At 48.5% G+C, this 14,667-nt stretch overlaps 1 protein-coding gene across 1 annotated transcript; it reads right to left on the reverse strand.

The window, feature by feature from the left end:
• Positions 1-294: 294 nt before the first annotated feature.
• Positions 295-5,753, reverse strand: LOC144481908 (keratin, type II cytoskeletal 8-like). The gene is made up of 9 exons (XM_078201073.1): positions 5,285-5,753; positions 4,954-5,162; positions 4,327-4,387; positions 4,141-4,236; positions 3,844-4,008; positions 3,230-3,355; positions 2,334-2,554; positions 1,864-1,913; positions 295-872 (listed from the first exon to the last, which is right to left on the reverse strand). The coding sequence occupies exons 1-9, from the start codon at positions 5,663-5,665 to the stop codon at positions 715-717; spliced, it is 1,467 nt and encodes a 488-aa protein (XP_078057199.1). The 5' UTR covers positions 5,666-5,753; the 3' UTR covers positions 295-714.
• Between the last annotated feature and the right edge of the window lie 8,914 nt (positions 5,754-14,667).

Here is a 14,667-nt window from a genome sequence, read left to right on the forward strand (position 1 = left end):
ACCCGCGCAGACACGGGGGAGAACGTGCAGACTCTGTGCAGACAGTGACCCAAGCCGGGAATCGAACACGGGTCCTTGGTGCTGTGAGGCAGCAGCGCTAACCACTGTGCCACCGACAGACTATATCATGCACCGAGCAGTTTTGTTGATGGAACCACAAAGTAGTCTTTCTATGTTTTGTAACATTGCTCCAAAGGTTATGTTGCAAGAAAATTAAAGATCTTAAATCTCATAAGAACAGATAAAACCGGCTGTTATCAATAACTTTGTATTGAGCTGAGGCAAAAAGCAGTCCAGATTTGAGAATTAGAGCTTTATTCATAAACAGGAGTGTCATAAAAGGTAAATCCCCGATACAAAGTGATAAAGAATATCAAAACGAGAGTTCAGCACCGAAAGCAGAGGTATATTTCCCAATTTCCAACAACTACAGTGTAAGTTTCTTGACCACTTGACCACTTTCCCAGAAACCCAGACTATTAACCAGGTTTGATTGGCTTGTTGCACTGGTTAAGATGTCAAAAGTTAATTTCATGTCATTTAACTGGGGGGTGGGGCGGGGGGTGGGGGGGGGAGTGAATGGGTTAAAACTGTTCCAAACAGCAGGTATGATCAAAAAACTCGTTAACCATCGAACTAAAGGCAATAGGTAGATGAAATAGAACTCTTGACAATCAACTCAGTGGGCTGGTATTAGTATATTTCCTCGTTGATTCAATATGAAGACTGCTCTACTTTCTTCAGAATCAATGTTTGCCCGCTGCTGCCACTGGAAGAGCCCATGCCCATGCCCATGCCCATGCCCATGCTGCTGCCACTGCCAAGGGAGCTTTCTAATCCACTGCTCATGTTCGAGAATCCCATCACATTCGCTGCAAAAGAGGAAAGAAAAACACTTAGAATCTGGGACCTTCTTTCTCCTTCCGTGGGATGTGGGCATCACTGCACATCCCTAATTGCGGCTAAGCAGAACTTTATATAGCACCTTTAACAAAGTAAAATGTCTCAAAGTGCTCCCATACTGAGGGAGAATTCCCATGCAATTTGATCTGGCGGTTTTGGACGATATTGCTAAGAGATAGCAACTGAATGAGAAGGTACGGGTGGGTGAAAGCATATATCCTTCCCTCGGTAACAATGTTGGAGCGGGCACAAAAGCCATTACAGGAAATTCTCTGGTTATGACTGGAAAGACCGAAGTGGATTCAGACACCCATACAGCAGGACAAAGCAGAATAGGCATTGGAGGGAATGGTGAACCATATCTATGGCTGCAAAACAGACAGGGAAGGATGAGGGGAGAGAGTTTCATATGGCCACAGTCAACGTGATGTCAGTTGTGAGGTGGGCACTTGCTTTAGGAGGTAACAACACACTCAAGGACTTGAAGGAGAGAGAAAAAAAAGCAAGTTTGGGGACTGCAAAAATGAAGGGTGATGATGGCTGATTTGAACGGAAGGGAGACAGTATCCGAGGAGAATGAATCATTTATTGAATATAAATCAGTGAGCATGGCAGCCAGGAATGCAAGTTGCGTAGTCAGCAACATTGGAAGTGCATTGGATGACAATTGAGCTTAATATTGAACACAGATATGCGATTATGTATGGCAAAAATGAGAGCACAAATGTTGGCAAAGTCACTCAGGCTCTGGGAACAGAGCAAAGAGAGATTAAGATTTGGGGAGCACCATATAGATCCTTCTTCAGAACACATGCACTCTGGCCTGAATGACAAGTTGTCTATTCTCTTCTCAACAAATGAAAAATCTACTGTGGAATTCAAGAAATCCCCACTTCTGTTTATTTCTCGCTCTTCCTGCAGGAATTCTTAGTTCAAACTAGGAATGAGAAATTCTCTTACCTTGGCCCTGTATTTGCTGGATATTGAGGGTTCTTACCCCTTCTTGCATTCTGTTGACAAAGGAAACGTATTCACATTACAGCAGGTAATTTGCAATATATTTACAGTCAGATTTCCCCCCACAGGTTTACCAATATTCCTCCCCCGCTCTCCCAGGGACACTAGTATGTGCTGGGGTTCAGTTCCGAATGGGCACAGCCACCCTCCAGCCCCTCAGTCAAAGTGCCCATCAGGCAGTAAATGCCAACAGGCCATTTGGTCACAAGGGATAGGAGATCCAGAACTCAGAGTGAGTTTGATACTTGTGTCTCGCTCGATACCTAGGCAGCTTGTAAACCAAAGTTCTTGTCCAATACCGCGGCACTCTGAATGCCCGCACTCGGTTCAATTCAGAGACCAGAACTACCAATCAGATTGTAATTGCCAGTAAATGGAGGAATGAACTGTGCTGGAAGTGCCCTCGATCTTACCTTTTCTCCTCTCCTTGGAGAAGACTATCGTAGGTGGCAATTTCAATGACCAGAGCCATCTTGATTTGTGCCAAAGCTTCATATTCCTGGACTTGCTTGGCCATCTGCTTCCCTGCATTGGCGATGGCATCATCCAGTTCTGCAATCTTGACTTTAGCTTCTTTGAGAGACAGTTCGCCGCGTTCCTCTGCATCTTTGATTCGAGCCTCCAGTACCTGACGCTAATAGCACAAATATTAATATGGTCAGAGTCATCGATGTGCTGTGTATCAGAACAATGCTCAAAACAAGTCCACGGGAAAGGCTGACTCTTATGACCAGCGCCTTGTGGACTGCAGACAGACTGGCAATGGATTCCCTGCCATCCAGAAGGCGGCCATTCAGCCCATCGAGTCTGCACCAGTGCTGCCCGCCAAATTCTCTGAGCTCACCGCAGCGGGAACATGGCATGAACAGAGGGTAGGATTGCGCCCCAACGTATTTACCCCGCTAATGTGCCCCTAATCTAATCTTGAGACACTGAGGGGCAATTTAGCATGGCCAATCCACCCAACGTATACATCTTTGGGAGGAAACCGGAGCACCCGGAGGAAACCCACGCAGACACGGGGGAGAACATGCAAACTCCACACAGTCACCCGAGGCTGGAATTGAATCTGGGTCCCTGGCGCTGAGAGGCAGCAGTGCCAACCACCCTTACCATTATCGAAAGGTCATCAGTGAGAGAGCAAGGCAGGCTAGAAGAGACAAAATTGAACTGATCCTGCGACCAGTTCTTAACTAAGCGCTATTTTGCGGATTGGGAGAGAATGAGAGAGAACTAAAGTACAAACAGCCCATTACGACAACCGTCCAGTTGCTGTCGATTATCCTGTTGCTTTCACTCCTTTGTTTACCTGATTTCTCAGATTCTCAATGTCATTATTCAGTCCACGGATACGCATATTCATGTTTTTAATTTCCTCTCTCATCATGCCGAGTTCATCGCCGTATTGTCCAGATGACATGCTCAGTTCCTGAGTCTGCAATAAAGTTTTCAAAGAGTATTTATTAGTCACAAGTAAGGCTTACATTAACATTGCAATGAAGTTGCTGTAATTCCCCTAGTCGCCACACTCCAGCGCCTGTTTGCGTCAATGCATCTAACCAGCACATCTTTGCAGTGTGGGAGGAAACCGGAGCATCCGATGGAAACCCACGCAGGCACGGGGAGAATGTGCAAACTCCACACAGACAGTAACCCAAGGCTGGAATTGAACCCGGGTCCCTGGCGCTGTGAGGCAGCAGTGCTAACCACTGTGCCACCGTAAAACCCACGCGGACACTGGGAGAACGTGCAAACTCCATACAGACAGTGACCCCAAGGCTGGAATCGAACCCAGTTCCCTGATGCTGTGAGGCAGCAGTGCCAACCACTGTGCCACCCCAATGAAAGATCGGTTAGTAAAAGAGCTTTGCGCTCCAGAATGGACTGCAGATCTAAGTGGGACACGAGAATCAGGATATTAACCTTAGATTGTCTCCACACCGCTGCCTGCTGACGGTTTGCATTGGCCAGCTGTTCGTACTTCTCTTTGGCTTCTGCGATGAGTTCAACAGTGTTCAGTCCGGGTCCACCTGCGAGTTGCACACTGACAGCTGTGTTCTGAATCTGAGCCTGGAGCTCACGGATTTCCTGAAGAATCCGCAAGGTGGGAGAAGAGGTAAAAAGAAGAAACAGATTGAAAAGCGTTCCGGGAAGCATTGGAATCAATTTGGTTGGATGGGACAGCAGAAGAGGACCATGTGCCGTGTCCCATTTTCTTACCTCATCGAAAATTGATTGGAGGAAGTTGATTTCGTCAGTTAGGCTTTCCAGTTTAGCTTCCAGCTCCACTTTGTTCATGTAGGACTCATCCACATCCTAAAATGAGGATGATCAAATTACTTTGAGTCAGGAGATCGGTTTACCATAGCCAGAGAGATATATATAAATATAATCTGGTCACCTCACCTTCTTGACGAGGACAAATTCATTCTCCATCTCTGTGCGCTTGTTAATCTCATCCTCATACCTGGAATAAAACAGATGATTTTATTGAGGGTCTTCAGGAAGGCAATCCCACTGCCCCATCCCCAATACATTCCCTATCGCATCCGACTATCCATCTGTATGTTCACTCTCCTGCCCCTTTCCCTCCCCGCCGTCACACTCTGCTGGGGCAAGTCTTCACTGAAAGGAAGGATCGCTCAGCCAAGGAGCTCACCCGCATTCACCAAACCCACTGACTCCTTCCAGCTTCACCCATTCCGAGTTCTCCAGGACTCAAGAGACTCCACCCCCAGCCACCCCCCCCCCCCCCCCCCCCCGCCCTCCCCGCCACCTTCCCCACTCTCAGGCATTTCTCCCGGAGGGGACCGGCTAATGTTTCCCAAGGTGGTGGGTGGGGATGGTACTGAGGCCAAATGGGGCAGGACACGGCTGCATCCCCGGGCATTTCAAGACACCCCAATTTGGCCAACATCCTGTGCATTATTTCGCCCAGGTCCTGGCCAATTTGTCAAAGTGGTCTTCAGGTGAAACTTTGATTTAGTTCAGACTGGGGTCACAACGAATACAGGAGCAAATCCCACCACTTACTTGCCCTTGAAGTCCTCAACGAGTCCTTGCATTTGGACCAGGTCAGCTTCGAATTTCAGTTTCTCCTGCCCGAGTAATTCCAGCTGTCTCTTTAGGTTCTCGATGTAAGTCTGGAACATATTGTCGATGTTGGATGTGTAAGCGCCCTGCTCCTTCAGCAGTTTCAGCTGGATCTCCAACTTCTTGTTTTTCTGTTCCAGTGTGCGGACCTAGCGGGGGCAAAGAAACAAGCCAAGATTGGAACTGAACTGGAGACACTCATTCCAGAGGGAAAAAAGACCAGAGAGAACACTGGATTACGAAAGGACAGAGAGAGAGAGAGCACGCTTACCACGCCAATGAAGCCGGCAAACTGGTCGTTCAGTCCCTTTATCTGCCTGCTCTCCTCCACACGGATAACCTGCTGTCTGCAGTCGATGGTTGGGAGAGGGGCTGTGAGATCAACGTGTGATCTCTGTGCCTGCCCCAAGCCCAGATTCCCTGACAGACCTCCTATCCCATAGCCCACGGAGCTCAACCGCCCTGAGCCCGGTCTACTCTGCGACATCTGTCTCGTCTGGGAGACGATCAGACTGCGCGATCCTCCACGCATCCTTGCGCTTCCTCCCAGACTCCCACCCAGTCCGATTGTCGTTCCGCTGGAGTATCTGGAGCTGCTCCTGCCGATGCTGCTCCCGGCAAAGTTGCTGATGCCGCCCTTATATTGGGACATGGTCAAGGTTGTGCGAAAGTAGAGCTCTGGACTTTGCAAAGACACTGAACGGGCTGCTGCGGGTTGACGGTGCTCCCAGCGCCTTTTAAAGGCTGCGTGGAGCTGGGTTCGGTCAGAGGATCAGATAACACCAATCCCATCTCTAGGGTGGAGCTAGAAACCGCCCTCTGCCACTGTGCCCCAACCTGTCCCAGTGTGGAGCAACAACACCGACCCCACCCTGCTCCAACCTGTGTAACTCCCTTCACTTAAAGTTTCTTCTTCCAACCAGGTTTCATATTAACACTGCAATGAAGTTACTGTAAAAATCCCCCCAGTCATCACATTCCTGTTAGCGTACACTGGTCATGGCCAATCCCCCTAACCCGCACATCTTTGGACACGAAGGGGCAATTTAGCATGGTCAATCCACCGAACCTGCACATCTTTGGACACTAAGGGGCAATTTAGCATGGCCAATCAACCTAACTTGCACATCTTCGGACACTAAGGGGCAATTTAGCATGGCCAATCCACCTAACCTACACATCTTTGGACACTAAGGGGCAATTTAGCATGGCCAATCCACCTAACCCGCACACCTTTGGACCCTAAGGGGCAATTTAGCATGGTCAATCCACCTAACCCGCACATCTTTGGACACGAAGGGACAATTTAGCATGGCCAATCCACCTAACCTACACATCTTTGGACACTAAGGGGCAATTTAGCATGGCCAATCCACCTAACCAACACATCTTTGGACACTGAGGGGCAATTTAGCATGGCCAATCCACCTAACCAACACATCTTTGGACACTAAGGGGCAATTTAGCATCGCCAATCCACCTAACCGACACATCTTTGGACACTAAGGGGCAATTTAGCATGGCCAATCCACCTAACTTGCACGTCTTTGGACACCCAGGGGCAATTTAGCATGGCCAATCAACCTAACTTGCACATCTTTGGACACTAAGGGGCAATTTACCATGACCAATCCACCTCCTGCACACCTTTGGACTTTGGGAGGAAACCGGAGCATCCGGAGTAAACCCACGCAGACACGGGGAGGATGTGCAGACTCCACACAGACAGTTACCCAAGGCCAGAACTGAACCCGGGTTTCTGGAGCTGTGAGGCAGCAGTGCCTACCATTGTGCCACCGTGCCTCCCTGTAGCCATCAGCTCGATGTGGGGCTCGGAAACACTAAAGGCCTTGCGCAGGAGACCTTTTTGTTTCGCGTGTAAAGTGAACGTGATAACCACTACGCTGCAGAAACACTGTGATAAGATCATGATGATCACTTTTACACGAGATTACAACTCAATTCTCAGACGGTTTTGATTTAAAGCATTGGCCAAATGGATCGAGGTACCAGTCTTGGACAAGGACTCCTCCTGAATATAAATGGGGGAGCAGCTCACAGCATTCGAGTCTATGGGTGGGATTTTCCGGTCCCACTCGCACTGAAACCGGAAAATCCCGCCCGAGGTCAACAGACCTTTCCATGGTCCGCCCCCCCGCTCCGATTCCCGTGACGGGCAGGGACCCGTGAGGATTGGTGAGGATCAGTCTGTACCTTTCAGACTTGGCAGCGGGCAATTATCAGTAACATACCAGTCCCATTTTCCAATGGGGCTACATGGATTTGCCAACCTGTGCTGGGAACTGCATTGTCACAATACATACACCAAATACAGGATGACAGCCTGATGGACAAGTTCACAGTTGGTGGATAAAAGCCAAAATGCTGCGGATGCGGGAATCTGAAACAAAAACAGAAAATGCTGGAAGACCTCAGTAGGTCTGACAGAGAATGGAGCCCGGATAGCTCTACTCTCTCTCCACAGATGCTCAGAGTTTGCGGATCCAGGGCACAGGCGATGTCCCTTGTCCCCGACCAGCTGTCCCTAGCACATTTCGAGAATTCAGTACAGAACAACTTGGGGAGATGGTATAAGCGAGGGTGAAATAGGCACAGCTCCCTTCGTCACTGTCTCTGGAGACATCTCCCGGGTGCACCTTGCAGTATTCATAGAATCCGTACAGTGCAGAAAGAGGCCATTCGGCCCATCAAGCCTGCATCAACCACAATCCCACCCAGGCCCAATCTGCGTAACCCCACATATTTATCCTGCTAATCCCCCTGACACTAAGGGGCAATTTAGCATGGCCAATCCACCTAACCTGCACATCTTTGGACACTAAGGGGCAATTTGGCATGACCAATCAACCTAACCTGCACATCTTCGGACACTAAGGGGCAATTTACCATGGCCAATCCACCTAACCTACACATCTTTGGACACTAAGGGGCAATTTAGCATGGCCAATCAACCTAACTTGCACATCTTCGGACACTAAGGGGCAACTTACCATGGCCAATCCACCTAACCTGCACATCTTTGGACACTAAGGGGCAATTTAGCATGACCAATCCACCTAACCTACACATCTTTGGACACTAAGGGGCAATTTAGCATGGCCAATCCATCTAACCTACACATCTTTGGACACTAAGGGGCAATTTAGCATGGCCAATCAACCTAACTTGCACATCTTCGGACACTAAGGGGCAATTTAGCATGGCTAATCCACCTAACCTACACATCTTTGGACACTAAGGGGCAATTTAGCATTAAATGTACATAGAACATAGAACAGTACAGCACAGAACAGGCCCTTCGGCCCACGATGTTGTGGCGAGCTTTATCTGAAACCAAGATCAAGCTATCCCACTCCCTATCATCCTGGTGTGCTCCATGTGCCTATCCAATAACCGCTTAAATGTTCCTAAAGTGTCTGACTCCACTATCACTGCAGGCAGTCCATTCCACACCCCAACCACTCTCTGCGTAAAGAACCTACCTCTGATATCCTTCCTGTATCTCCCACCACGAACCCTATAGTTATGCCCCCTTGTAATAGCTCCATCCACCTGAGGAAATAGTCTTTGGACGTTCACTCTATCTATCCCCTTCATCATTTTATAAACCTCTATTAAGTCTCCCCTCAGCCTCCTCCGCTCCAGAGAGAACATGTATTTAATCTTATTCATGAGGACATGGTTAGTGAACAAGCCCGATTTCAATCTTGCGGCCCACTCAGATGAAGGAGTGCCACTTATGCGGCTCACCCAGGCCCACTATGTTGCACTGCTGCTCTCGGCTGATACATCTAGGGGAGCACTGAGGGAGTGCTGTACAGTTGGAGGTTCTGTCTTTCACACGAGGTGTTAACCTGATGTGGCCTCAAAAGATTTGACTCATTGTTTGAAGGAGATTTCAGGGAGTTCTCTTAGCGACCCTGGCTGATGTTTACCCCTCAATCGGCATCTGGAAAACTGACATTCTCTCTTTCTATTGGACACTTGAAGAAAATTAAACTTTAAAAAAAATGGAATTACATTTTACGTCAAGACAACTACTTGCTTGATGGATTTGGAGGATAGGTTTTAGCATTTGGAATCTACAATTTAATTTAAGATTAGAGTTGGTGTAAAAGCTTGCTGTTCATTTCAAGGTAATGATGTGGAGATGCCGGCGTTGGACTGGGGTAAACACAGTAAGAAGTTTAACAACACCAGGTTAAAGTCCAACAGGTTTATTTGGTAGCAAAAGCCACACAAGCTTTCGAAGCTCTAAGCCCCTTCTTCAGGTGAGTGGGAATTCTGTTCACAAACAGAGTTTATAAAGACACAGACTCAATTTACATGAATAATGGTTGGAATGCGAATACTTACAACTAATCAAGTCTTTAAGAAACAAAACAATGGGAGTGGAGAGAGCATCAAGACAGGCTAAAAAGATGTGTATTGTCTCCAGACAAGACAGCCAGTGAAACTCTGCAGGTCCACGCAACTGTGGGCGTTACAAATAGTGTGACATGAACCCAATATCCCGGCATTTCAAGGTAAAGCATGCCACCTAAAGGCCACCGTGGTTGTAACAACCATGGACTCAGTCGCTTCCTTGGTTCCAAAGCAAGCAGTCACAATTTGGATTGAGAAACATTTTTCTGATTTTTTTTCAGACTATTTCTGTTAATTGAGAAGGTGTGGGGTCGACGAAGTCCCACAGTCTTCTGAAAACGGTGGCACAGTGGTTAAGCACCGCCGTCTCACTGCGCCAGGGACCCGGATTTAATTCCCAGCTTGGGTCACTGTCTGTGCGGAGACTGCACATTCTCCCCGTGTCTGCGTGGGTTTCCTCCAGGTGCTCCGGTTTCCTCCCACAGTCTGAAAGATGTGTTGGTTAGGTGCTAAATTCTCCCTCAGGAGTGTGGCGACGAGGGGATTTTCACAGTAACTTCATTGCAGTGTTAATGTAAGCCTACTTGTGACACTAATAAATAAACTGAAAATGTAGTTTAGAAAAGGACACTGATTTGTATTTATATATTAATTATGACAGGCAGGTGCCAAGGCATTTTACAGTCAATTCGATATTTTTGAAGTGTAGTTACTGTTGTAACATAGGAAATCCAGCAGCCCATTTAAACACAGCAAACTCCCACAAATAACAGTATGATAATGAGCAGATAATCTGTTTCCAATGTCAAGTGAGCTAAATATTGGCTGGGACACTAATTGCCTGTTCTCCTTTGAAACTGTGCCATGGTATCTTTTACAGCCACCTGGCACAGCAGGGGCAAATAATGCTTCCATTTAGGGTCTCATCCAAAAAATCCATATCTCTCTACTCATGCATCTATCCAGACTTTAAAGTTAAAGTTTATTTATTAGTCACAAGTAGTCTGACATTAACGCTACAATGAAGTTACTGTGAAAATCCCCTAGTCGCCACACTCCGGCACCTGTTCGGGTACACTGAGGGAGAATTCAGCACGGCCAATTCACCTAACCAGCACGTCTTTCAGACTGTGGGAGGATATCGGAGCACCTGCAGCCAGTGATGATAGACAGGCTGGGGGATGGAAAACCTTTCTACAATAGGTGAGATGGCTGAAGACTCTGCCACATGCGGGACAGGTTTGGTGGATGAGGTATCTGGGGCTTTATGCGCTCCTTTCGACATGGGTGCACGGTGTCACAGTGGTCAGCACTGCTGCCTCACAGCGCCAGGGACCCGGGTTCGATTCCCGGCTTGGGTCACTGTCTGTGTGGAGTTTGCACATTCTCCCCGTGTCTGCGTGGGGTTTGCTCTGGGTGCTCCGATTTTCTCCCACAGTCCAAAGATGTGCAGGTTAGGTGGATTGGCCGTGCTAAATTGCCCCTTCGTGTCCAAAGATGCGTGGGTTAGGTGGATTGGCCATGCTAAATTGCCCCTTAGTGTCCAAAGATGTGCAAGTTCGGGGGATTGGCCATGCTAAATTGCCTCTTAGTGTCAGGGGGATTAGCTAGGGTAAATGCATGGGGTTATAGGGCCTGGGTGGGATTGTGGTCGGTGCAGACTCGATGGGCCAAATGGCCTTCTTCTGTACTGCAGGATTCTACCTTACCTTCACCTCTGGCCATCCCAGACAAAGTCTTTCACTGTGCTTGGTCCCTTCCTCAATGTGCCACCTCCATTTTGGCTGATCACAAACCAGGGACTCCCATGAGTCAACAGGGCAGTTCGACCTCTCCGGGGATACTTGGAGGACACCTCTAAAGTGTCTCCGCCGTCTCCCTGGGAATCACCTGCTGTGACCAAGTTCCAAGTGGAGCGACTGTTTCTGGAGTCCTGCGACGGGCGGACGTACGTAATGACATGTCCCGCCCGTCAGAGCATTTTATTTTGGTGACTTAGCGCCTCAAAGCCAGGCGAGTCGGCTTGGGAGAGGATGTTGCTGTGAGCTACCTTTCCTGCTATCAGATTAGAAATGATGTGGAGATGCCAGCGTTGGAATGGGGTGGGCACAGTAAGAAGTCTCACAACACCAGGTTAAAGTCCACAGGTTTATTTGGAATCACGAGCGCTGCTCCTACATCAGGTGAATGTGGACTCACCCAAGGAAGGAGCGGCGCTCCAAAAGCTCGTGATTCCAAATAAACCTGTTGGACTTTAACCTGGTGTTGTGAGACCACTTACTCAGATTCAAAGGATCTTGCAAAAACATTGCTAATCATATTTCTCCAGTGCTTTGAGGTGCCTGTGACAGGTTGTCCAAGTCTCGGAAGCAGAGAGAAGTGTTGCTGCTTGCTAAACCGTGACAATGTTCTGTTCCCTTCCTTCAGGTCTGATCTCTATACTGGAGTATTAACAGAAGCCACAAGCGTGCTCTTGTGGTGATACTTGTAAGATGTCATTTCTATTCAAACACTTTCTTCACCACAATGAGGCAGTGTTGTTTAAGAAATCAAAATAAATCTGTATGTCAAACTTTTGGTTTCATTTATGTTTTGCTCTTTGAAATAAAGACTTGCTTATACGCATTACATTTCTCAAAAACACCCCAAGGCACTTCACACACCGTGGATTTGTTTTATGTAAGCAAACACAGCAGCCATTTTCCGCGCAGGTCATTCCCACAAACAATCTTAGCTCGGTCACTGGGAATCATACAATCACTGGGAATCATACAATCTCTACACTGCAGAAGGAGGCCATTCGGCCCATTGAGTCTGCACCGACCACAATCCCACCCAGGCCCTATTCCCATAACCCCATGTATTTACCCTAGCTAGTCCCCATGACACGAGGGTCAATTTAGCACGGCCAATTCATCTAACCCGCACATCCTTGGACTGTGGGAGGAAACCGGAGCACCCGGTGGAAACCCACGCAGACACGGGGAGAACGTGCAAACTCCACACAGACAATGACCCCAGCCGGGAATTGAACCCGGATCCCTGGCGCTGTGAGGCAGCAGTGCTAACCACCGTGCCGCCGTGAACCCTCGCTTCTCTTTGGATGAGGCCTTGGATCCTCGAGAACACAAGAGCACATAAAATAGGAGCAGAAGTCGACCAACTACAAAAACAAACGACAAAAAAGTAGCCCAATCCATCACGCAAACCAGCCTCCCATCCATTGACTCTGTCTACACTTCCTGCTGCCTCGGAAAAGCAGCCAGCACAATCCAGGACCCCACGCACCCCGGACATTCTCTCTTCCACCTTCTTCCGTCGGGAAAAAGATACAAAAGTCTGAGGTCACGTACCAACCGACTCAAGAACAGCTTCTTCCCTGCTGCTGTCAGACTTTTGAATGGACCTACCTCACATTAAGCTGATCTTTCTCTACACCCTAGCTATGACTGTTACACTACATTCTGCACCCTCTCCTTTCCTTCTCCCCTGTGTACTCTATGAATGGTATGCTTTGTCTGTATAGCACGCAAGAAACAATACTTTTCACTGTATCCCAATACACGTGACAATAATAAATCAAATCAAATATTAAGCTGATCTTTCTCTACACCCTAGCTATGACTGTAACACTATATTCTGCACTCTCTACTTTCCTTCTCTATGAACGGTATGCTTTGTCTGTATCGCGCGCAAGAAACAATACTTTTCACTGTATCCCAATACATGTGACAATAATAAATCAAATCAAATCAAAACCACGTGGTCCCCTCAGATCTGCTCTGCCATTCAGTATGACCAAGGCCGTTCTCGATTGATGGTTGAGATTCTCCTGGGGGTACACTCGGCGCTGCCAGTGCTGACTCCATTGTCGACATACCGGACTGCATTACTGAGCCCTGATGGTGGGGACTGCAGCTTCCCGCTTTCCCATATGATCGACGTGTCTCCCGCACTTTGCAGCCCAGCAGCTCAACAATATGAGATACTGGTCCGGTCTTCCGAATGACCTCCCTGGATACCCAAGCTGGCACACGCCCCGACCCCACCACCCCCACAACCACAATGTCCTGAATGAAAACCAATTCATTCCGGTGAAATGACCTGCCTCCCCGAACAGAATCACGGTAGAGGCGGCTCGGTGGCACAGTGGTTAGCACTGCTGCCTCACAGCGCCAGGGACCCGGGTTCGATTCCCGGCTTAGGTCACTGTCTGTGTGGAGTCTGCACGTTCTCCCCATGTCTGCGAAGGTTTCCTCCGGGTGCTCTGGTTTCCTCCCACACTCCAAAGATGTGCGGGTTAGGTGGATTGGCCATGCTAAATTGCCCATTAGTGTCAAAGAACAATACAGCACAGGAACAGGCCCTTTGGCCCTCCAAGCCCGCGCCGCTCCCTGGTCCAAACTAGACCATTCTTTTGTATCCCTCCATTCCCACTCCGTTCATGTGGCGGTCTAGATAAGTCTTAAACGTTCCCAGTGTGTCCGCCTCCACCACCTTGCCCGGCAGCACATTCCAGGCCCCCACCACCCTCTGTGTAAAATATGTCCTTCTGATATCCGTGTTAAACCTCCCCCGCCTCACCTTGAACCTATGACCCCTCGTGAACGTCACCACCGACCTGGGAAAAAGCTTCCCACCGTTCACCCTATCTATGCCTTTCATAATTTTATACACCTCTATTAGGTCACCCCTCATCCTCCATCTTTCCAGTGAGGACAACCCCAGTTTACTCAATCTCTCCTCATAACTAAGCCCTTCCATACCAGGCAACCTCCTCTGCACTCTCTCTAAAGCCTCCACGTCCTTCTGGTAGCGTGGCGACCAGAACTGGGTGCAGTATTCCAAATGCGGCCGAACCAACGTTCTATACATCTGCAACATCAGGCCCCAACTTTTATACTCTATGCCCCGTCCTATAAAGGCAAGCATGCCATATGCCTTATTCACTACCTTCTCCACCTGTGACGTCACCTTCAAGGATCTGTGGACTTGCACACCCAGGTCCCTCTGCGTATCTACACCCTTGATGGTTCTGCCATTTATCGTATAATTTGTGTCAGGGGGACTAGCTAGGGTAAATACAGGGGGATAGAGCCTGGGTGGGTTTGTGGTCGGTGTAGACTCGATGGGCCAAATGGCCTCCTTCTACACTCTATGATTCTATGATAGTCCTTCTGTGAGGCTTTTGGAGCCTCCACCTCCCCGTCAAATTTGGGAGAAGAAGGACAAGGCAGCGTCTCAGACCCATCAGTAATTCTGTCGGTC

The sequence above is a fragment of the Mustelus asterias genome, chromosome X (assembly GCF_964213995.1).
Source record: "Mustelus asterias chromosome X, sMusAst1.hap1.1, whole genome shotgun sequence".
NCBI classification, from domain to species: Eukaryota; Metazoa; Chordata; class Chondrichthyes; order Carcharhiniformes; family Triakidae; genus Mustelus; species Mustelus asterias.